General features: G+C 40.1%; 1 protein-coding gene across 2 annotated transcripts; it reads left to right on the forward strand.

Annotated features, from left to right (window-relative positions):
- Positions 1 to 738: 738 nt before the first annotated feature.
- Positions 739 to 22,576, forward strand: IYD (iodotyrosine deiodinase). 2 transcript variants are annotated; one of them, XM_018569032.1, is made up of 5 exons: positions 739 to 1,026; positions 9,955 to 10,149; positions 14,591 to 14,750; positions 17,706 to 17,865; positions 22,355 to 22,576. In XM_018569032.1, the coding sequence occupies exons 1-5, from the start codon at positions 840 to 842 to the stop codon at positions 22,535 to 22,537; spliced, it is 885 nt and encodes a 294-aa protein (XP_018424534.1). In that variant the 5' UTR covers positions 739 to 839; the 3' UTR covers positions 22,538 to 22,576. The 2 variants fall into 2 exon arrangements, with proteins under 2 accessions (XP_018424534.1, XP_018424533.1); XM_018569031.1 differs by having other exon boundaries at positions 17,709 to 17,865.
- Positions 22,577 to 22,949: the final 373 nt, after the last annotated feature.

A 22,949-nucleotide genomic window follows, 5' to 3' on the forward strand; every position in this document is an offset into this window, starting at 1 on the left:
GCTTCAACATTTTCCGGTCCACCCTAGTTCGCTAGAGTTCACCCAGCGTAAAACTGTGACTGACACCCCTCCCTCCCAGCCCGATCAGTTGCGACAGGGGTACTCTCTGCTTTTTGTGATATATAGCTGCGTTGTCACTGTGTGTCAGTCATAGTCTTCCTCGAGCATAGGCAAACTCTGGCAAACCAGGTTCACACCAAACCCCCCACACCCTATGTGTTTTTGTCTGACTAAAGAAGATGGAATGAGCCGTGGTTGCAGCTAGTTTTTTGGAGGAAGTCGGGCGGCAGGTCATGATCCGCCGCCCGCCTTCTTGATTGATCAGGAAGCCAGACTGCCTCACAGTGTTGCCAAGCAGTGTGAAGCCAGCTTCGCCGGCCAATGAGGAAGCTGGGAGACAGGCCATGACGTGCCCCCCGGCTTCCTGATTGGTCAGGAAGCCAGGCTGCCTTGCAGTGTTGCTAGGCAGCATGTTACTATGCCGGAAGGTTGCTAGGAAGCGTTCTCTAATTTTTTTGGTTGGAGCCGGCCTGTCAGATGCCTGGGAACATCACCATGTGCTTATCTAAAAAAAAAAAAATCTAAGAAAATTGTCTGGAACTGAGATTTCTTTCTGTTTGAGACAATTTCCTTTTAGAAAGTTTAATACAACACAAACCACTTAAGCTTTTATCAGTGTTCCATAAAAGAGTTCAATGGCACAAACTCCACTAGACTAGGTTGTTGTGAAATCTCAGCTGCCCTTTACAGAGTAGAAAACCTCCCCTTTCCTCTTATCTCTGCCTTTCAAGCAAAACGATTTAGAAACTAAATACATTTGTGTGTGGGAAATTAAAGCCATGGCTATATTTTCATTTTTATCCCCAGTTTTTATTGCTGTCATCTGTCTTTTAATTGTAATCATTCTGCAAAACAAACGAGACAATGAGAAAGAAAAAAAACAGAAAGAAAAGAGTAAAGCAGAACCACGTCCGTGGGTGGATGAAGACCTTCAAGACGGCACAGAACTTCCAGCTGAGGAGGATGGTAAATAGCACACAGATTATGTGTTTGTTATGAACTAATAACTTTGCTGATGGTAAATGTTTAACTCGTTCTTGCACCTGATTACCCCTTATGGACCAAAGCAATGTTTACATTTCTGCTATGGGCCTTTTGATTAGCTATTACCTAAGATAACAAAGTAGTATATTATATATACATTATGTTGTAATGTCCCTGCAAGCTACAATATGTAGGACGCATCAAAAGAGGCTACAAAAACAATAATGCTATAACACATTTTCTATATCTCATAATAAACACCCTAGTGGCCTGCAATTGTGGAAGGTAGAAAAGGTCTGCAAACAGTATTACGTTCCAGCTTATTGAGAAAACCGTGGTCCCTGATGAGTTAAAGGTGGAATTTGACCTTAGCTGTTTTATTATCAATCCTTAGATTCGGTTACCTGACATATATTTTATTTATTATCTGAAATGTTTATTATGTATACATTTTTTTTGTATTTAATAATTCTTGGTATTTATATATGCTACCGTCTATTGATTACGATTTAATAAAAGCCATTTTTTATTATATTTATTTAGGGGTTGATGATTTTTTTATGGAGATAGTTACATGTTTATTATTTATTTTTGGAGATGTCTATTATATTTGCTATTCTCTATTGGTTACTTTTATTAATCTCATGGAATTTGTTTGATTTATTATATGCCACATTGTTATTTATATTTATTTATTAAATTGTCTAGGGTAAGTTGTTTGTTTGCTACATTGAGTGACTAAGACATGGGAGTAATATGTTATTGATGTTAGTGTGATCGGCAGTCGCTGTGCTGGGATAGATCCTTTGTTGTCATAGTACTGTCATAGTAAACATTCTGCAATCAAGCATAGCACTTGCATTCAGCTATGTGTCCCCCATGAAGCGTTTGATGACATAACATGTAGGGCGCAGCTTGCTGGCATGAATGCCCATGACGAAAATTACCTCATAGAGGCTAGGTCTGACTGGGTCCAAAATATCTGAGCTTTAGAAGGCAGGGTTTGCTTAGATGTGATTTTGCATATATACAGTATATGTTAGAATGTGCACAATACATGTGTACTTGTCTTGTATGTGCTTTTTAATGTTCTTTAATAAACAGTTTTAAATACAATTTTTACATGTGCCATTTATAGGGGTTATTCACTAAGCTGCCGAAGGCAGCCAAATGAATAACCGAGCTGAAGTTAAGGGAGCCAAACCCCATTCGGCTATTCACTTCAGCCGAATACGGCTAATTTCAGCTGTACATTGGCTGGCTTCGGCTCCCTTCAGTTCAGCTGAGGTGAAGTGAGGAACCCGTTCGACTCACGGCTGGCTCCGCCCATTTGTTTTCATACAAAGACAGCCCACTGTCCTCAGGCCATTTGAGGACAGTGACTTGTCATTGCATGACAACAAATGGGCAGAGCCAGCCGTGACGTCACGGCCGGCTCCAATCATTTATTTTAATTCGGCCGGGACCTGAAAAGACTCATTTGACAGCTCCCGACACAATGTCAACAAATAGGCGGAGCCGGTGGTGATGTCACCGCTAGATCCATCTATTTGTTTATATTTGGCTGACTGTTAAATGGGTCAGTTTGCGGCGGCAGTTTGTTGGGTGCAAACAGGTCGGCAGGCGTGGGTTTTTTTTATTTTGATGAGTCGGCGGCGTGGACATCGCTGGACGGCATGATTGACTTTTGTTTGAACAACTCCTTATTGGGAAATTATTGATGCTAAATTATTTTAGTCTAAAGTCCTAATATAAAGGTGAGCCACAGACTGTTTGTGAGAGTATCAGTGCAAAAGAGATCCCCAACACATTTTCAAGCAAGCCAGCAAAAGAAACAAACTAATCTGTTTAAAGTGGAAGTACATTGCCACCATAAAAGATACATTTTGGGCCTCCAAGAGCTGTTTGCTGTAATGTGCTAATATGCACAGCTTATTAGTACATTATGGCTGACTTACCTTTGCGAAACATCCACTCAAGCACTGCAGTGTCAGCACTCCTCTTTGTTTCCAGCGCTTCCATCTTTTCCAGGTCACTGGCAGGATAAAAAATAAGGATATATCACTTTAACAGAGCCCTTAATAGCAGTAGAAACTTGACGGGGGTTCTAACCCTTTCATATTCCATCTAACATGAAGTGAAGTTTTGGCTGATCATACACAATAAAATAATGGTAGTTATCCAAATGTATCTTTTAAATGCAAGCAGTGTAAGTCTTTCTATAGCAGAGTTGAATTTGGAGGCAAAGTAGTAGCACAAAGAGCCAATCATGTGTTGACATGACAAGCATGCTAATAGAATGAGACAGCACAGTGACAGAGATATGAGCTTATCACTGTGCTGCTTCTCCTTTTGCTATCCAGTCATAGGCTGGGGCATGTCTAGGATGACCTTGTCATCAGGAAAAGAAAGTTGAATGATGCTCGTCATCAGACTAAGAAAAAACAATACTGCCAGGGACATCTCTTGATGTTGAATATTGCAGTAAAAGCTGGTTATTATATCTTTTAATGGACTAGTTATTTATGTCTTGTTAATTTTGGCTAGTGTTCTGCTTAAAGCTGACTATAGAGAAGAAATTTTAGTCACCCAACGCAGTTATTTTCAGTCAGATTGGACAACTGTCTCCTGTGTATGTCTATAACACTGTTTTTGGGAGACCAATCAATTAGGCATGTTGAAAACAACGTCTCCTGGCCAGGTCTTCCATCCTTCCCAAGATAAGCAATGGTATGGCTGCTCTTTCAATTTACCAAGCATAACAATGTGCCTATACAGAGCCCAAATTCTGCAAGCAATGTGATGAATAAGGATGCATTAAATTCTCTGTATGAGTTGTCACTGATTGATAGAGTAAGGGTGCTGAATTCAACTCTTGGTTGAGTTGAGAACACTGCAGGAGATACCAGAGGATAACGATGCAATTGGGAATGGCTCACGTGACCATAGTTTCTGATGGGCCATCTACTCAGTTACGGTTAGCCACAGCGTCCCTTTAAAACAAAGTAGCTCAATAGTCAAGTTATAGAGAAAAATGAAAAGAGAACAGAAAAATACAAAGTAGCTACTGAGGTGAAGTTTTCTAGAACAAAGTGTCATGACTCGAAGCTGGTAAACAAAATACAAGTATGCTTTTTTTCCTTAATTAGGTACAACAGCACAAAACCCGGTGGAACAGATGCTTTGTCCTACAAAATCAGTTTGTTTCTACATCATGTTGTTAAGATTGGATTCTATCTCCCCTGAAACCTTTCTGTATTCTGTCTGCTATATAAATTGGATCCCATAGACCTTAGTAATGAAGATATCTTTAAAGCGCAATTGCTTTCGGAATGTGAAAATATAATGGGAGACATTTATAAAACACATGCAGTAAATGCGATGTGGTAATTGTGCACTTTAAAAAACCTAATATCTAATTTTGATAATTTGATACATCTAATATAGTAAGACGTGTATAATTATGTATTCAAAATAATACATACCCTACTTTTGAGAAAATGCATGCACCTCTTTAAAGAATATGCAGTCTAGAAATTCCCTGGTTCCTGCTTCTTCAATTGTAATAATTATGTGCATATGTTTATTGTAAATCGAGTGTATTATCTTGGTCTTGTGTATAATTAGATGTGGGTTCATGTGCATAGAAGCTGCATATAAAATCAAACAATAAAATGAAACACTTACATCCACACACTGTAACTTCACAATACATAGCAACTGCTTTCCTGCTTCATGGTAAAATCCTTCCAAGATATAGGGGTTGATTTACTAAAGACAAATAGGCTGTTCACTTTGCAAGGAAATGTGCACTTTACAGGGCATGTTCCCCTTAGCTTAGTGTATGTAGTGTAACTTCACTTTGTAAATAATACCCAATACACAAGGAAAATTAAAAAAAACAGCATTTTTTCTTGAACATGATTGGTGATGGAAGTCAGCAGAGCTTCCCCTCATTAACTAAAATAAGGGCAAACTTCCCCTGCTAAGTGCAAATTCCCTTGCAAAGTGAACAGCCTATTTGCCTTTAGTAAATCAACACCAAATTAACTGCTTTGAGAATGGCATGGGCAAAGCCTTTTGGCTTTGTGTTGGCGGCGCAGTGGCAATCATGGAAATGTGTGGGCGGGACTGAGGCAATTAGGACAATATGTTGGCAGCACACTGGCAAACAGGGAAATCTATGGGCAACAAACAGATAATGGTGGCAGTACTCAGGCCACAACAGGGAAAGACTGTAACCTTTCACATGGAGGGCAAATGCAACTAACTAGCCCTTTAACTTAAATAAAATAAATTGCTACTTGCATAAAACTTGCTTAATGCTCATAGAAAAGCTTTCCTAGGAATGCTGGAATACTGGAATGCAAGGGGGTTGGAGAGGTTTTTTTTAATTTATGACTATTAACCCTGTCTGCACTGTGCTAGCATATCTCATTATCAGTTGAAATCTAGATTTGAACACTGTCTGTCCTAGGAAAAGGTTAAAGGCCTATCATTGTATGTTAATGAGAGGAATTTCAGACTGCTTTCTACTAGGGCAGTCAGAGTTCCCTGCTACTGAAAAACTAAGAGGGTTATTCACAAAGCTGCCAAAGGCAGCCTTGTGAATAACCGATTTGAAGTGAAGTGACTTCAGCTATTTGCTTCAGGCTGTTCAGCTATTCACTTCAGGCTTGTACGGCTGATTTCAGCCGTACACTGACTTAAATCAGCCGTACATCGGCTTGCTTCGGGTCGGCCGAACATGCTCAGCATGTTCAGCCGACTCGAAGTGCAGAAGGAGTTTGACTCAGCCGATCCAACATCTGGTAGGCTACTCGCTGCTGTTCGGCCTATTCTCATAGGGGCCGGACAGCAGTGAGTGAATAGCCGAATGCCGCCCAGCGGCTTTTGCCTCGGCTATTCTGTTCGGTACCTCTGTGGTAAAAAAAAACAGTTAAAAAGTTTAAAAAAAAGAAAACGATTGGGCGGGAGCAGCTGTCATTACAATTAGAACTCGGTGGAGCCGGCGGGGATATCAAAGCCGGCTCCACTAAGCTCTCATTGTAATGACCAGTGACGTGCGGTACCTCCTGCTCGGGTTGTGGCATTCCCCAGCCCCGCCCGTCAAAGCCCTGCACCCAACCAGTCCCCCAGCTAGTGTAAAGGACGGGTTGCCTCCCTGACCGCACGTCCCTGGTAATGACAGTTCAGCATCCCCTGGTTACCTGGTAACCAGGGGACGCTGAACTGTCATTACACACTGAGAACTTGGCATTCTGCTGTCAATCAGCAGAGGTGGACCTGAAGTTCTCCATCAGGTCCACCTCTGCTGATTGACAGCCGCAGTAGGCAGGTGCAATAGCCAGCCTACTATTGGCTATTCCAATTTGAAATGGCCAATAGCAGCCTAGCTGTTCATTCCTATGCTATTTGGTTTTTTTTTAATCTCTTTACTCTGACGGCGGCCTGCGGCAGCTGTCAAACTGATATTTATAACATTTGGGAGGAGGACCCCACACTGTTTTTATTTATTTGTTTACATATTGCGGAGAGAACAGTCTGCTTCGGCAGACTGTACTCCCCGCTTCGGCTGTGTGCAGGGCCAGATTTACTCTCCCTGCCGCCCCAAGGCCAGGTTCTGCAATACGCCAATAGTTTACATTCTTTTTTACTGTTTCTTTATTTTTATTTAATTATTTCTTCTTATTTTTTTTAATTGTTATTTATTTAATTATTTTTTTATCAGTCGAGCCGAAGCATATGCCTTTGGCTCGACTGAGCCGCTCGGCCAACTTCAGGAGCTGTACCCTACTCCACTGAACCGAAGGGGTCCTGGGACCGAAGCTAGCTACCGCTAGATCCTTCGGCAGCTTTGTGAATAACCCTCTAAGAGATTAACCTGCAAAGACCTAAATAGAGATATCTAAAAGGTAGGATTTAAAAAAAATTATTTTTTAGGATGCTGTGTGAACACATAACAAACATATGGTGGGGTTTTCTTAATTTTGCCTGCTAAAGTGTTCATACACTTTAAAGTATCTTTAGTGCTTGTTTAGAATATGTAAATGCTTTAGTGCAAGGGCGCCCACAATTTTTCATCTGGAGATCTACTTTTGAAATGACGAGCTCAATGAGATCTACCAACAAAAAAACTCCTGCATTCAGTGGCACAAGGGGGGCGCCCTTAGTGCGATCGGCCGCACCTGGACCGCAGGCACATTTGTTCGGGTGCAGTATATATATTTATATGCCGAGCGGCATTCGCCTCAGCTATTTTGCCCAGTACCTTCTGTGGTACCGAGCAGAATAGATTGGGTAGAGCTAGCAGTGACAGCTAGCTTCGTCCAACTGTTTTGTATTGGCCGGGGCCAGCTGTCATTACAATGAGAGCTTGTCAGAGCCGGCGGTGGTATGAAAAGCCGGCTCTGCTGAGTTCTCATGGTACTGACAGATCAGCGTCCCTGGTTACCAGGTAACCAGGGACTCCGTTCTGTCATTACACTGAGAACCCGGCGGAGCCGCTGTAATATCATGGCGGTTCCGTCGGGTTCTCAGTGTGTAATGACCGATGGGCGTCCCTGGTTACTTGGTAACCAGGGACGCCCATCGGTCATTACACACTGAGAACCCGACGGAACCGCCATGATATTACAGCGGCTCCGCCGGGTTCTCAGTGTAATGACAGAACGGCGTCTCTGTTTACCAGGTAACCAGGTATTCCCATCTGTCATTAGACAATGAGAACCCGGCGGGGCCGCTGTGATATCACTGCGGCTCCCGACGGGTTCTCAGTGTAATGACAGAACGGAGTCCCTGGTTACCTGGTAACCAGGGACGCTGATCTGTTTCTGCAAGTGGCCGGAGCCAGCCATGAGATGACGGCTGGCTCCGTCCAGCTGTCAGAAGCAGGCTGTTGGCTGGCCAGTGGCCGGCCGTTCGGCCAGCTTCGAATTTCACCTGGGCTCAGTACGGGCTGTTGGCTGGCCAGTGGCCGGCCGTTCGGCCAGCTTCGAATTTCACCTGGGCTCAGTCGAGCCAAGGGCATATGCCTTCGGCTCGACTGAGCCGCTCGGCCAACTTTGGGAAGCAAAGCACATTAAAACTTTTGTTTCATAAATAATATTTTGATTTATTTTCACTTTTTTATAAGGGGATTTTCCTGTGATGTAAACAATCAGTACTACTAAACAATGAAAAGTTGCAGTATATATATATATATATACAGGTGAAACTTAAATAATTAGAATATCGTGCAAAAGTAATTGCAGTAAGTTCTGCAAAAGGGGCCCAAACCAAGTACTGAGTACATATGCATGATATGGAAAGGGTGCTGGCTAGTGTTCTTGGCTCCAGCTGGGAAGAGGAACAGAGGTGTTCAGGAGTCAGGAGGACTCCACCCAGACGTCAGAGGGGAGCCAGGTGGCTGTGTGTGCTGGAGGCACCCCGTAGATAGCCGAGGAGACAGAGAGCCAGTGACACATGAGGGATGTGTTTGAGTGCCCACGAGGGGAGAGGTCAGGAAGGTCGGTGACCCTAGGACCGCTACGACACACTGCTGAGAGAGCAGAGTGAGGGCTCATAAGCGAATCTACTGAGCCATATAAAGGGAACTGTCTTATGTTGCTGCTGATGCAAGATATATTTCTGTTTGCCCTAAATAAACTGCATTTGATTTGACTTACCTGGACTACAGTGGAGTGTCCTTGTTACAATATATATAATCACTGATGAGCGTACGTGCTTGAGTTTAATTTGCAGTTCGTTCATCAAATCCATCAAAATATCTGCAGACTGCAAACTTTATTGCAAACCTCATTGAAGTCTATGGGGCAAATATTTAGATACAGTTCTGGCCATTTTCAAAGCTAATAAGTAAGGGATTGTCAAACAAAGGTCTTGGTAGACTGGCTACTGCCATGGGGAGCATGTACCCATGCAAAAAAATATGTTACAAAAAAAACGTTCAGCTGGGAGCAGCTCTTCAAAAAATGCCTAAATGGCAACATTAAAACACACAATCCCATTAAACATGCTTGGGGTATGCCCTAATCCTGCTGGTAACATGGCGCACCTGGAGGATGTACTCCCACCACATTTTAGAAAGCAAAAAAATATTTGCCACTAAATTATATTTTCCTAGCGGCTTTGGTTTCTGTTAGTAAAAAACATCACAGGGACTGCCCAAACATCCATACCAGACCCTTATCTTTGATAAGGGTCTAGTATGGATTTGGAGTGGGACCCCAGGCAAAATGACAAAACAAAAAGATGGAACAGCATGCCCCCCCTAAAAAACATCCATACCAGACCCTTATGCAGGCATGCAGCCTGGCTCGCCAGGAAAGGGGCGGGAAGCGAGTGTGTGCCCCCCTCGCCATCCCGAACCATACCAGGCCACATGACCAATATTGTGAGGGTACCTTGTCGAGGGGGCCTCTTGTTACTCATTCACAAAAAGTAAATAAACACACAGACACTTTTGACAAAGTATTTTATTGAAAATAAAACAATTGCAATTGGGCAATGCTGTTTTTGTGGGTGGGAAAGAGGAACATTTTTATAAAGCTAGCTTTTCTCACTTCCGCTGTCCTGTCCAATAACAAATGATTATAAGTAATGGAAGAGTCACTGCAACACTGCAGTAAAGTATAGAATTTTCTAGAGCTGCAGCTAACGATTATTTTCAAAATCGATTAGTTAGCCGATTATTAAGTTCGATTAATCGGTTAATCGGATAAACAATAAAATAACTTATATAAATCAGGTTTTAAAGCACCTGAACAAAACAAGAAACCATCGAATAGCTATTGTGTTCTCTGTTGCTTGAACCTCTCTGTTTAGACATAGTTAGACATACAGTTTAATTTATAATTATGCTCTTGTTCCGCGTACTCCATTTTTAAAAATGTTTTTATTTTTTTCTAGGGAAAGATGAATGTCAAGACATTGATGAAGAAGACGTCTCACACGTTCACTTCAGCCCACTGAATTATGATGAGCAGGATATGGTGAAGAGGTCAAAACAATTTTATGAGATGCTTAACCAAAGAAGATCTGTGAGGCTTATCAGCAATGAACCTGTCCCAAGAGAAGTCATTGACAACATCATCAGAGCAGCAGGTTGTTTTGCTTTTATTTTCCCAGGCAGCATTTTTATTGAACAAATGTTTTAGGCAAATAATGTGTGTATTATTTAAAGAAATGCTCAGACACACTAGTTAAACTAAAATGGTAGGGAAATGTATGCTCTGAGTCCCAACTTATCCATTATTAAAGAACTCTGGGGAAAAGATTTTAACCCTTGCAGCAGGGGCTACCCTACGGACATAGCATCGCTGCAGCGGAGGAGAAGACAGGCTGGAGGGGGCGCCGTGACAGCTGGCCAGATCCAAAGTTCGGGTGAGTATAGCATTGTTATTTTTGACCTTAGACACAAACGAGCACCTTGCAACCCCACTGCAAGGGTTAAGAATTTCCCCCCAGAGTTTTGCTTTAAATTACATTCTGTCAAACTATTATTATTGTCCTAATGAGACTTCTCCCTCAAAGTATAATTAAAAGTTTTGTCAGACACTTATCTATGTACCAGTCAGTTTATTTAATGCACATTATCTACTTTTTTACTTATACTCTACTCACTACAGGCAGAATTATTTTCCTTCTTCAGGATGATATTTGTAAACAAGAGTTCAACTAAATGTTTACTATTTGAAACCGCACTACAATTCCCTTCTCCTTGTATCAAATACGCAGGCAGCCGAGTGAATGACCGAACTAAAACGAAGTGAGCTGAACGCTGTTCGGCTATTCACTTCAGGCTGGTACGGCTGAAATCAGCCGTACATCGGGTGGCTTCGGGTCAGCCAAACATGCTCAGCATGTTCGGCCGACCCAAAGTGAAGAAGGAGTTCAACTCAGCCGATCCAACATCTGGATCGGCTAAGCCGAACCTCCGATAGGCTACTCGCTGCTGTTCGGTCTATTCTTATCGATGCCGATTAGCAGTGAGTGAATAGCCGAATGCCGCTGAGCGGCATTCGGCTCGGCTGTTCTGCTCGGTACCTCTGTGGTACCAAGCAGAATAGAAAAACAGTTTAAAAAGTAGAAAAATTAAAATAGAAAACGATTGTGCGGGGCTAGCAATGACAGCTAGCTCCGCCCAACAGTTTTCTATTGGCCGGCGGCTCTGCTACCGTCAAAAAAAAAGATGTTTGGCCATAGGAATGCATTGCTAGATTCCTATTGACTATTTCAATTTGCAATAGCCAATAGCAAACTAGCTATTGTACCCGCCCTCTGCTGCTGTCAATCAAAGAGTTGCAGCGCCAACAGTGTTAAAAACTACTGCAAGCAATATTGATATACTTGTACTGCGCTATTAAATTATAAACCACAAAAGGACTTGCGTATATGCACATAAGTGAAAACTCAAAATTTTACCAATAATATCAAACAATTCACCATTATTAGTGTCAAATTTCAAAATATTCTGATTGCACATACAGTATATAATATGTGTAATAATCCTTTTGTGTCCAAAATGATATATTCTATAAAATATAAGATATAAAAACAGTGACTTCTGTCTTCTATGTTCACAAATCACTGTGCCAATCCACACCACCGTCATATATCTCCTTCACTCCTCCTGTATCCTCCAGATTATTAGGCAACTCAGATACTCCAATTCCAAATCAGATGTATAGGGCTACCTTATATAGGATAAGCCACATGCACTTTGGTATATATCACTCTGATCATATATCTCCTCCACTCCTCCTGTATCCTCCGGATTATTAGGCAACTCCAATCCTTCTGTTTCCAAATGTAATCCCAGATACACTCAAATGAAGAAATAAATACCTCCTATTGTGTAGTATTTTCCATAAACTTTATTTTAAAAGATTAAAATCGCACTTATAAACAACCGCACCCTTGGAAGAAGTCATGTGACGAAACCCATGGGGAGGTTGGGCATACAAACGTTTCATGTTGCTTGGATGCTGCTGGCTTTTTATCATTACAAAGAAAAAGTACATTTACCACGGTTGTTTGTAAGACCAAAACTGAAATTCTAAAATTTGTCAGGGTGAACCCGAAACCAAATTTTTTTTTCATAACCTTTTTAATCGTTGAGCGCTTTTAACCGATCGTCATCCTGACTCCTTCAGCTGTCACAGGAGGCTGAGTGGGCTGAGTGGGCTGGGCGGGGGGAGTATTCGGCCTCCTGTGACACTACTAATAGCGCTTTCCTACCCACCCCGCTCAGCCTCGTAACAGTTTCTCTCCTCCCTGCTGGTTGCTGCTCTGTGTCAGAGGGGACACAGAGCAGCACTCAGCGGGCAGGAAAGAAACTAGGGATTCACTGCAATTTCAGCCGCAAAATTGTACTTTCGGCATATGTTTTGGAGGCAGAAATTTCAGTGCATCCTACTTATTAGGCCAGAAGATGTCCCTCGAAATTTGGTAAATTTTTGGGAGAGTGCATTATTGTCATGTGTACATCTGGCCATTGTTTGAAACTCTTGCCCGTGGTACAACCTTAAAAACACTCCAACACATGTTCTCAACTTGTAGTTATTCAACAATTTATTTATTAAGAAGGGGATGATTTGCAGGGACAAGTCTATAATTTTGCCACTTTATAGATCATTGGTTCGACCTCATCTGGAGTACGCGGTCCAGTTCTGGTCACCAGTACTAAGAAAAGATGTCCTTGAGTTGGAAAAAGTCCAGCGGAGGGCAACCAAACTAATTAGGGGTATGGAGGACCAGAGCTACGAGACAAGGCTACTAAATTTAAACATGTTCACATTATAGGTGAGGAGATTAAGGGGGGATATGATTTCCATGTACAAAATGTTCAATGGTGGTAGCAACATTAGCGATAAACTGTTTAAAATTAACTCCGTTACAAAAACTAGAGGCCATCACCTAAAATTGGTGGAAAAAAAATTCCAGCACAAGGGGCGAAGGGGGTTCTTCACAGTAAGATCAGTTAGGGTCTGGAACTCACTGCCACAGGCGGTGATTTCAGCAAATAATGTGGAATTGTTCAAGAAACTTTTGGACGATTTCTTAAGGGACCGTAATATACAGGGGTACAGGTAATATACTGGGGTACAGGTACTCCTAGAATGAGATCCTAATAGGTTGGACTTGATGGACTAATGTCTTTATTCAACCTCAAATACTATGTAACTATGTAACAAACGATAACAACAGAAACATGATGATTGGTTAAAAAAAAGTTCCTCTATTGACAGATATTGCTCAGAGTGCTGGTCTTGTATAGCTGCACAGAAATGTTGTTTGTTATTTAGATTAGTCAGTGTTAACTCTTTTTTATATATAGTTTATACAGTTTATATACCAGGGAGAATATTCTATCCTTTATTTAAATTTGAAGCATGTCTGCATCTGTCTCATTTTACTGGCTACCTGAGCTATGTATTGATGTACCAGAAATTTCTTAATAAACTTACTATTAAAAGAACAGGTATGATATAGTAAGGAAATGTGGTGGTCAATAACTGAGTTTAGTAAAAGTTGCAAGAAAGTATACACACACTGTAGGATACCAATGGATGTTAATGCTAGTCAGACCACAACCTTGGAGAATGCATATATCAAGCAACTGGCACTCTAAAGCAACCAGCAAAATAAATTGAGGCCTTGATTATTTTTTGCGGTCGCTTGATAGACATGTCCACAAAAGAATACAAATTATCTGTTTGCCTCTTGCTGCCGGCCGCGGCTAGATTCCGCAGTCGGCAGCTGAATGTAAACAATGGGGAGCAATAACCAGGCTGCTATTGGCTATTACTTAAAAGTGTTTTCTTTACGTTTATTTCCTCTTTTTTTATATATTTTATTAGTCCTAAGTGAGGCGTTAGGTACACATATGTGATATAAATATATAGCCCTATCTGACCTCTAAAAACCAATATATAATATGCGTGGGTGCACTTTGTAAGAAAGTATATTACCGACGTGGAAGAATCACACAGCATAATTGTCAAAAGTGTGTCAGTCATTTACAAACAGAAATTAAAAACAAGCTCAGTCATGAAGGGGTTAAACACTGACTGTTCTAACAAAGGGTTAAAGACCTAGACACATTGTATGTTAATGAGAGGAAGCGCAGAGTGTCGCTAGTCTTTCTATGGGGACAGACAGAGTTTCCTGGCACTATGTAAATGAGAGAGAAGCTTGCAAAGGCCAGCTAGACAGACGCATATAAAAGGAAGATATATTTTTTTACAAACTATTTTTCGGTATGTTGTGTGAATGGGAACAGATAACAAACATATAGAGAGCTTTTCTCAAATTCAACTGCAAAAGTGGAAAAACACTTTAAATAGTCTATACTTTTACTATTTTTACATTAAACTATAATATTTTTAGGTACATTGTGGCTAAAATCACAATTTGTTCTTGGGTGTAAATAAAACCCAAGCTAATAGAAGAAATTAATGCATTTTAGCATTGCATTGTCATCATGACCTCTAACAATTAATTGAAATAAGACTTATCTTCCTATATACTATGTAATTCCCAGGGACGTCTCCTAGTGGGGCTCACACTGAGCCCTGGACATTTGTGCTTGTTCAAGATCCAGAGGTAAAGCACAAGATTCGTGAGATAATCGAAGAAGAGGAAGAGATAAACTACAGAAAAAGAATGGGAGATAAATGGGTTCATGATCTGAAAAGATTACGGTAAACATTGTAGAAAAGTGATTAAAACATTTTTTATGTATTACGGTATATACATATACTATTGTATTGAAATTTGGATTAAAATATATACGAGCAGTAACAGGAAACTTTTGGTTACAAAGAAAGAAGAAATATTCCAATATTTTTATAATACCTGTATGACCTGGCTTTAGTGAAAAAAAAATTGACTTTACACACATAGGCTTTTTTAGTCTGTGAGTTAGTAATAGGCCATCATAGTACAGGGGATAGGCAGACATCTCCCTTCCCCTTCATTTTAGAGTAGACATATATGCCCCTCATGCTCTGCTTTATTCCTCCTGCTGTAGCATGTCTCAATTGTTCTGCTACTTCCTAATGTAAAATTAGCTGGAATCTCTAGCAATGAGAGGTAGACTTCCACGTAATGGCCACAACAAGTTAGTGGGTCTGAAACTAGACATTTAAGCCAGTAAAATTTGTTTCATTTCGGATTTTTCGTTATTTATTTTTTGGGGACTTAGGTCTGAAAGTCAGTTCGGTTCGGGATTCAGATGAATCTGAAATTTTTGTTAAAATGTGGGTAGTATATATGAAGGAATTTTCATTGCAGCAAAGTGACATTAGAAAAAAAAAAACTGACTTTTTTAAACAGACCTTTAGGTCTGACAGGAATGTTAGGGCGGACCCCCAATGCCAAAAACAAAAGGGCGGGGTTACCCTCAAACGTCATACCAGACCTGAAGGAATTTTAAAGGGGACCTCAACGCAACAAAAAAAAGTGTGGGGTCCCCCCTAAAATTGCTACCAGACCCTTAATCTGAACAGCAGCCTGGTAGAGCAAGAAAGGGGGGACGAGCCTGCGCCCCCCCTCCTGCCCTCAACATGGGGAGAGTGCATTGTCAAGGGGGACCACCTGGAAAAGCACCTTGTCCCAATGTCGATGAGGACAAGGGCCTCTTCCCCACAACCCTGGCCCAGTGGTTGGGGGGGTCTGTGGGCAGGGGGGCTTATAGGAATCTGGGTCTACCTTTCCCTACCCATTCACCAAATAGGAAATAAAATAGTAAATAAACACACAACACCGTGAAAAGGTCCTTTATTAGAAAAAAAAACACAACACAGTTTTTGACTATTAAAAAAACAAAAACAAAAAAGTGCCCATCGATGTTATCCTAAGGTCAATTATGTCATCCAGTGATGTAGATCCACAATGGCTGCTGTCCTGCCGAAAGAAGAAAAAAAACAGACGCCCGCCGACCTGTCCAATCCCGACGAACACCACCGCAAAATGACACTGGACCTGAATGTAAACAAATCGGCAGAGCGAGTCGTGATGTCACATGACATGTTCTGCCCATATGTTGACATTCTGGACCAGACCTGTCATATAATAACAACTCTTTTCCTGAATAATAACAACTCCGCTCCCAAACCTAAATGGCATTCAGGAGTTCTGGATACTAATGCTAAATAAAGGAATTGTCAAAAAACGTGTTTTTTTTTCTAATAAAGGACTTTTTCACTGTGTTGTGCGTTACATTATTTCCTATTTTATTTCCTATTTAGTGAATGAGTATAGGGTAACAACTACCCCTTAGGCCTGGTTCACACCTAGGTGTTTTTGAGCAGTTGGAAAATTGCTTTTAAACATCCAACACAAGAAATCCCATGATTTTTAATGGCCCCTGTTCACACCTGAGCAGCAAAACACCAGCAGGAACAGTTTCAGAAATTCTGACATTCAGATGCATCCGAATTTCTGAAAATTCGTCCGGATTTCAATGTGGAACGAAACGAATCGCACATCTCTATCTGAATCTTAAAGCGTATGAAAACCCTAACAATAAACTTCTCTTATTTACTCCCTTTTCGTCTGCTAACTATACCATTGAAAGTGTTTTGTTACATCGGTTCATGCAAAAAATTCCTGTGGATCCCACCAGAAACCTCATAAGCTAACTTCCTGTGCACAAGGAGGAGTTATGTAGAGGAGGAGGGGCAAGGGGATAAGGAGAGGGCTGTGCCCTTTGTAATCAGTCAGAAAATGAAAGCAGTGCTGACACCGCACGTTTGGGATTTTAACGCTTACAAGACACTGTTGTCAGCTGTAAATGGAAGGTAGTAGCACCCTATATTTCTGAGACTGTTTTTTTTCTGTACTTGTAGCATGTTTAAAGGAAAAAACATGGGGAAATGTGCATGTATTGCAGAGATGTACTAATTATGTTTTTTTTTATTATTTTACCTTGACATATGCATTAAAATGTAAAACATATGTAGTTTATTGCAGCTTACTGGTCCTTAGATGTGATGGATGCATTAGGTTTCCTTTTTTTAGGCAATTTTCCTTTTATTATTTAAGTAAACATTAAGAAGTACTTTGTCCTGCCAACAAACTCTGAACCATCTGCATATGCTAGACACTTTGTAGGGTCTATTATAGATTTACCACCTTTCAACCTTTAATACCAAACTTTCCTATACTTTTTCCAGATTCAAATTAAACAAAATGTTTTACAACATAGCTCCCTGTCTCATCTATCATTAACATTGAAGAAAAGCCTTGAAATTATTTACCACTAATGTAATGGTGTATTTTTTTTGTGTATTTATTGTGTTGTAACATTGAATATGCACTTAAGTGACTTTGAATATGCACTTAAGTTGTTTACTTGTTGAAGCTCTGTGCTACATATACTCAGGTGCTTATACTTACCTTTTGCTCCTCTTCTCTGCCCATCCTATCCCAGCTCTTTCCCATGAAATGCCACCAGTTAATGATAATCCACTATTATGAGAAATACCACAGTTTGTAGAACACCCCTAGACTCTATATGACAACACAGGGTTCTGGAGATTGGTTGCTTAAACACCATGTGTTGTATCCTGGGGTGAGGTTCTCGTCTGTACCCAAAAGGATCAGAATGTTTTTGAGCAGCATTAGATCTGCAGTAGTAAAGGAGTGCAGCTAAGGGCAAAAAACTGGATAAAGGAATATCTAGACACAGCTCCTTATCTGATCTTAATCTTTAAACAAATATATGGAATACTTTCTGGTGATAGAAAGAAGACTCATTATTACAATGAGATCAGTGTGTCAATTGCTTGTGGAATACTCCTAGCAGCCATTCAGGTAGAGTATATTAAACCATAATACTTTCATTGAAATAGTGTATTACAGGCTGTGCTGTACATATTCAATAGCTTTTTAATTCTAGTCCTATACAAGTAGGCATGTCAAGGAAATGTGATTATCATCTGGTAAACCCAAACAAATTAGCACATCTGTGAAAGCCTCCACTGAACTCTATGGTGAACATAGCTGTCATATACACTAAGAACTGAAAAGGTCTCCAACATACTTCAATAACTGTTAGCTCTGTTCACTACATAGATTAGCATTACATCTTTCTTGTAAGGTACAAGCCTAAATTTGCCTATAGCATGTAGCTTGACATGCTATATTTGGAGTTAACACTGGGAATTAGGATAAGCTTTGCTGTTAACATGATTTCTCAGTGAATGCTTAACTACTAGACATCTGCAATCTGTTTAACATTCCTCAGCGTGGTTTCCATGTCAAGAGACTGTTATTTCTATTGGTTATGTGTTTAGATGAAGCACTGAGATCTTGAGAAATGCTGAATTAAAATTGACTTGCTTTGGAGACTATTACATCAGAATACAGCATTTTGCAGTAAACATATATATAACGTCCTGTGTATCATAGATAGGCATGCATGAGATTAACATCACACTACAGCACCATCCACAGCTCAAAAGACATATCGGTACACATCAGAATGTCAGTAATATATTCAGTACATATCAGCATATGCTGCTGTATTTCCAACACTTTCACGTTCTATTGTGAAGCTAGGAGCACACAGCTTTCTGTGCTTCTAGTTTCTAGACCATGTTGTGAACTACAGTGCTAGACTAACACAAACCATTGGGAACCATGCTGATTGGCTACTCAATTATGTGATCACCATGACAGCCAATAATGGGTCACGTCACATTGGTTTGCTTACTCTAGCTGTCACTCTACCTGACACAGAAAGAGGCACAAAGATAACTGAAGCCAGCAGGATAAAAAAGTGAATTTTAACCACCTCCGGGCTGGCCGTAGTAAAAAAACGGCCGGCCCGGAGCTCTCTAGATCTGAGCGGGCGTCTTTAGACGTCCACTCAGACACGCCCCCTCGCGCGCGCCGCTGGGCGAGCGGGAAATGACCGCAATTTAAAAACAGGCAGCGGTGCATCGTTACACGAGCTCCCTCCGGTCCCCTCTCCTCTGAAAGAATGCGGAAGTGTTGTATAATACATCACTTCCGCATTCCTGTGTCACTCTCCAGCTTCAGAAGCTGCAAAGAAGCTGATGGAGCAGATCTGTGCTTCATCAGCTTCTTTTGGGGTGTCCTAGGTGACATTAGGGGTCTTGGAGACCCCTGATGTCTCCATAAAGAGGACCTGTCACATATTTTGCTATCACATAGGGGTATTTTATTAGCCCCCGTATGTGATAGCAATAAAGTTTAGTGAAAAAAAAAAAGGAAAAAAAAATAAAGTCCCCCCAAATTTTTTTTAAAGTTATACATAAAAAATAATTAAAAAAAAATAAAAAAATGTAAAAGTCCCCACCCATACATACACACATGCAAACATGCGTCGGGGGCGCATACGTGCAAAAAAGGCCATTACGCCGCACATGTTACATATGGCCGCGAACGTCGGAGTGAGAGCAATACGTCTAGGGCCATCGATCACTGATAACACTAAACTGATGAGCGGTAAAAGCTTTTAAAGCGTCGCCTATGGCCAATTTTGGGTATGGTAGTTTTCTGCGATGTCGCTGGTGCGCGCAATTTTGAAGCTTGACATGTTTGGTGTCTATTTAACCGACGTGACCCCGACTTTTATATTTTACCAAAAAACTGCGTAATAATAAGTGTTTCCTAACATAATGTAAAAAAAACTTTTTTTTTCAAAATTTTCAGTAATTTTTCCTAATTATAGTAAAAAATAAAACCCGTAGTGGTGATTAAATACCACCAAAATAAAGCTATATCTGTCCCCAAAAAATGGTATAAAATTAATTTCAGTACAGCATTGCATGACGGAATAAACGTCAGTCAAAGTATCGCAGCGCTGAATACTGAAAAATGGCCTGGCCAGGAAGGGGGTCTAAACACCTGGTCTTGAAGTGGTTAAACAATTATAAAAAAATTATAGTTTATTTTATTTTTTTTACTTTTTTTATCAATGTATTAGCTTATAATATAAACACCTGCAGGATATATATTAAAACACCATGACAAAATAAGCGCTATACATCAGCGCTAGAATGTGGCAGAGGCAGAAGATGCACCCACCCTGGTGTCATGCTAAGGTGGGAGCCTTTCTTGACTTCACATTGCCTAGCTATCTCCTACCTTGTACAAGACAAAGTTGTTAAACTGACTGCTCAGTAATACATATTACCCAGGAAGAGTGTGGCTCTCTTTATGTGATCAACAGGGCTCCAGCTGTCAGTGCTACATACCACTTCTTTGTGCATTCCTGGTGAACAGCACAGCAAATGGCTGTCAAAGTGACATCTGTAGGTGTAACAATCCAGTGTGAAGGCTAGTCCCGCTCTGCATTCATTTATGCATGCAAGAGTCTGTTGATAGACTTTTTTTGCAAATTGCTGTTAAGAAGAACTTCACTCCCCCCTCCTATTTTTTCTCTCTTATCATTTTTTGATGAGTTTCAGGAAGAGACAGCTGAACCCTGATGGAACCTGGGATGCATTACATGGGTATTCCAGGAGGCTATGAACAACACAAACTTTATTCTGTCCTAGGTGAGAAGCCAGGAAGTGCAGGGAGGGTTTCCTCAACAAAAGTATTATTAATAAAAAATATCCAATTGTTAGAGAAAAGGGGGGTAGGAGTGGAATCAGAGAAAGTGGGTGGGGAGGCGAAGGCCTGCTTTTAGGACCTAGGGGTACCTACTAGTCTTTTTCTGCATAGCACACATGCAACACAACCATGTAGCTAACAGGAGTGAGCTTCCGGTTCAGGTTGACCTGACCCTGAGCTGTTTGAGGTCTGCCGAAAAAGTGAACTAAATGGCCAGGTTCTTTTATTTTTTTGCCAATTTTTTTTCATACTATTTTTTTTGTTTTACTTGACTACATTTTTTAGTTTTTATGTAGTGTAAACATTTCAATAAAAACGCATAGGAAAGTTTAAAGAATAGCCTTTATTTAGTTTGGAAACATCTTTGTCATGCTTTTTACTGGAAACGATTTGTAGAATAAAATTTGCACTTCATATCTATAGTAACACTAGTTATTTTAAAATGATCAATGATGAAAATCAGTCATAGATATATTGTCAAGTTAACTGACGCATACTGATGCTGCCAAATTTGGTCTGGGCATCTAGGCTTCGACGACTTCTCATCATGAAGAGGCTAAACACCAACACACTTGAATAACCTCTACTTAACTAAGCATTTAAGGGAATGGAAGAAAACCCTTAAAGTTCAGGTTCACAAACATGTTAAATAAGCTGAAATCACTCTTGTGATAGCTGAAACGTACAACTAGAAGTTGTGTAATAAAAATGTAAGAGACATGATTTCTGTTGTTTATTCATGAACCACTGATGGTTGACCTAAATGTGAACCTTTCCCAGAGCTTTGTTGTGTGTCTTCCCTAGTCCAAGAACAACTGCAGAAAAAACACTGCAAGGTACGATGTAGTGCCCCATTTAATTTTAGATCTCAGTAGGCCATATTGTACAGTTCTAATTTTAGGAGTGCCAGTGGAATTTTCTTTGAAACCCTCTCATCTTAGATTAATGAGCAACAGGAAAGTGTAAAGTTATTGGACATTACCTTGTACAAGTATAAAGAATAATCTAGTGGTTTAGAAATTACAGAAGTAGGATTTTTTCCCAAGGCATAAAAGGCCAGTAAATGCTTACCCTATTGGCTCAGCCAAAAACAGTTTGAAATTAAAGATTCTGATAGAAAAGATGTCCGGAATATATCACAACCTACTGCATTCCCACACTCAAAATTAAATAACAAAATGTCTAAATCCTGTTCCTGATTAAAAAAAAAAAGTTATTCTACACTTGGAAATTTTTGTTTAAAGTTTAAAAAGTAAATTCATTTTCCCAGTTACAGAAAAAAAGTCCAGTTGCACACCACAAGCTTTGCTGAAGAGATTATTATAGTACATCCTGCCATGGATCCTCTTCACTCTGACATGTTTCACCCAATTATGGGCTTAGTCAAAGAGGAAAATTAATTTTCAAATTGCATTTTCTTCAGCATAGCTCTACAACTTATGGCTAAACACTAAGGGGTCTATTCACAAAAGGGTGAAGAGTTTGGAGGAGGCAGGAGAAGTGAACAATCTAGGCCAAAATAGCTGAACTGGAAAGTGAGCTGAATTGGTGAATTTTTCCAAATCGACTATTTTGTCCTAGATTGTTCACTTCTCCTGCCTTCTCCACACTCTTCACCCTTTCGTGAATAGACCTTTAAATCTTTTGATACACACTTATTTTAAATTAATAAATTATAATGTGTTGCTCATAATTAATTATACCTTCTTTGTTTCAGAATGCAGGCTTAGTGACTGTAACAACTACTCCTTTAAACTGTGGCCCTCGACTCAGAGTACTGCTTGAACGCCCTATAAATGAAAAGCTCCTCATGCTTCTACCTGTTGGTTATCCAAGCAAGGGTGCCACTGTGCCAGACTTAAAGCGGAAGCCTTTAGAAGATATTATGGTGGTGTTTTAGAAAAATAAACATATCCAGACTTGTCATGAAGACATGATGGCCAGATTCTTTGTAATAAATAAATAAATAAAAGCATTGTTCAAAGTCCAATCTTATATTATGTCCATGTAATTGTTTTTATAAGCAAGATTTAGCTATAAAGTAAACTCTTAAAGTAAACAAAATCTTCATATAATGGTTTTTAAAATCATTTACTCTGCTCTGCATAGTGAATTATCACCAATGACAGGATTTTCTTTCATATTTTATAGTTTGCAGCAACTTGTTTACTTGTATATGTTGGAAAATTCAATGTACTTTTTTTTTTTTTTTTTACAAATGAATGCTTATTAAAGCTTATTTGATTTGAATCAATGCTGAAAGTAAAAACCCATATAAATAATATTGTTCATTTTAGGCATGCTCCTTACTT

The sequence above is a fragment of the Nanorana parkeri genome, unplaced genomic scaffold (genome assembly GCF_000935625.1).
Source record: "Nanorana parkeri isolate BGI_ZX_2015 unplaced genomic scaffold, ASM93562v1 scaffold1277, whole genome shotgun sequence".
In the NCBI taxonomy this organism is placed as follows: Eukaryota; Metazoa; Chordata; class Amphibia; order Anura; family Dicroglossidae; genus Nanorana; species Nanorana parkeri.

Coding starts and splice junctions, on each gene's coding strand:
- IYD (XM_018569032.1), top strand. CDS start 840: ATGGCTATATTTTCATTTTTATCCCCAGTTTTTATTGCTGTCATCTGT. Junction 1,027..9,954: donor ACTTCCAGCTGAGGAGGATG/GTAAATAGCACA, acceptor ATTTTTTTCTAG/GGAAAGATGAATGTCAAGAC. Junction 14,751..17,705: donor CATGATCTGAAAAGATTACG/GTAAACATTGTA, acceptor AGTGCAGCTAAG/GGCAAAAAACTGGATAAAGG.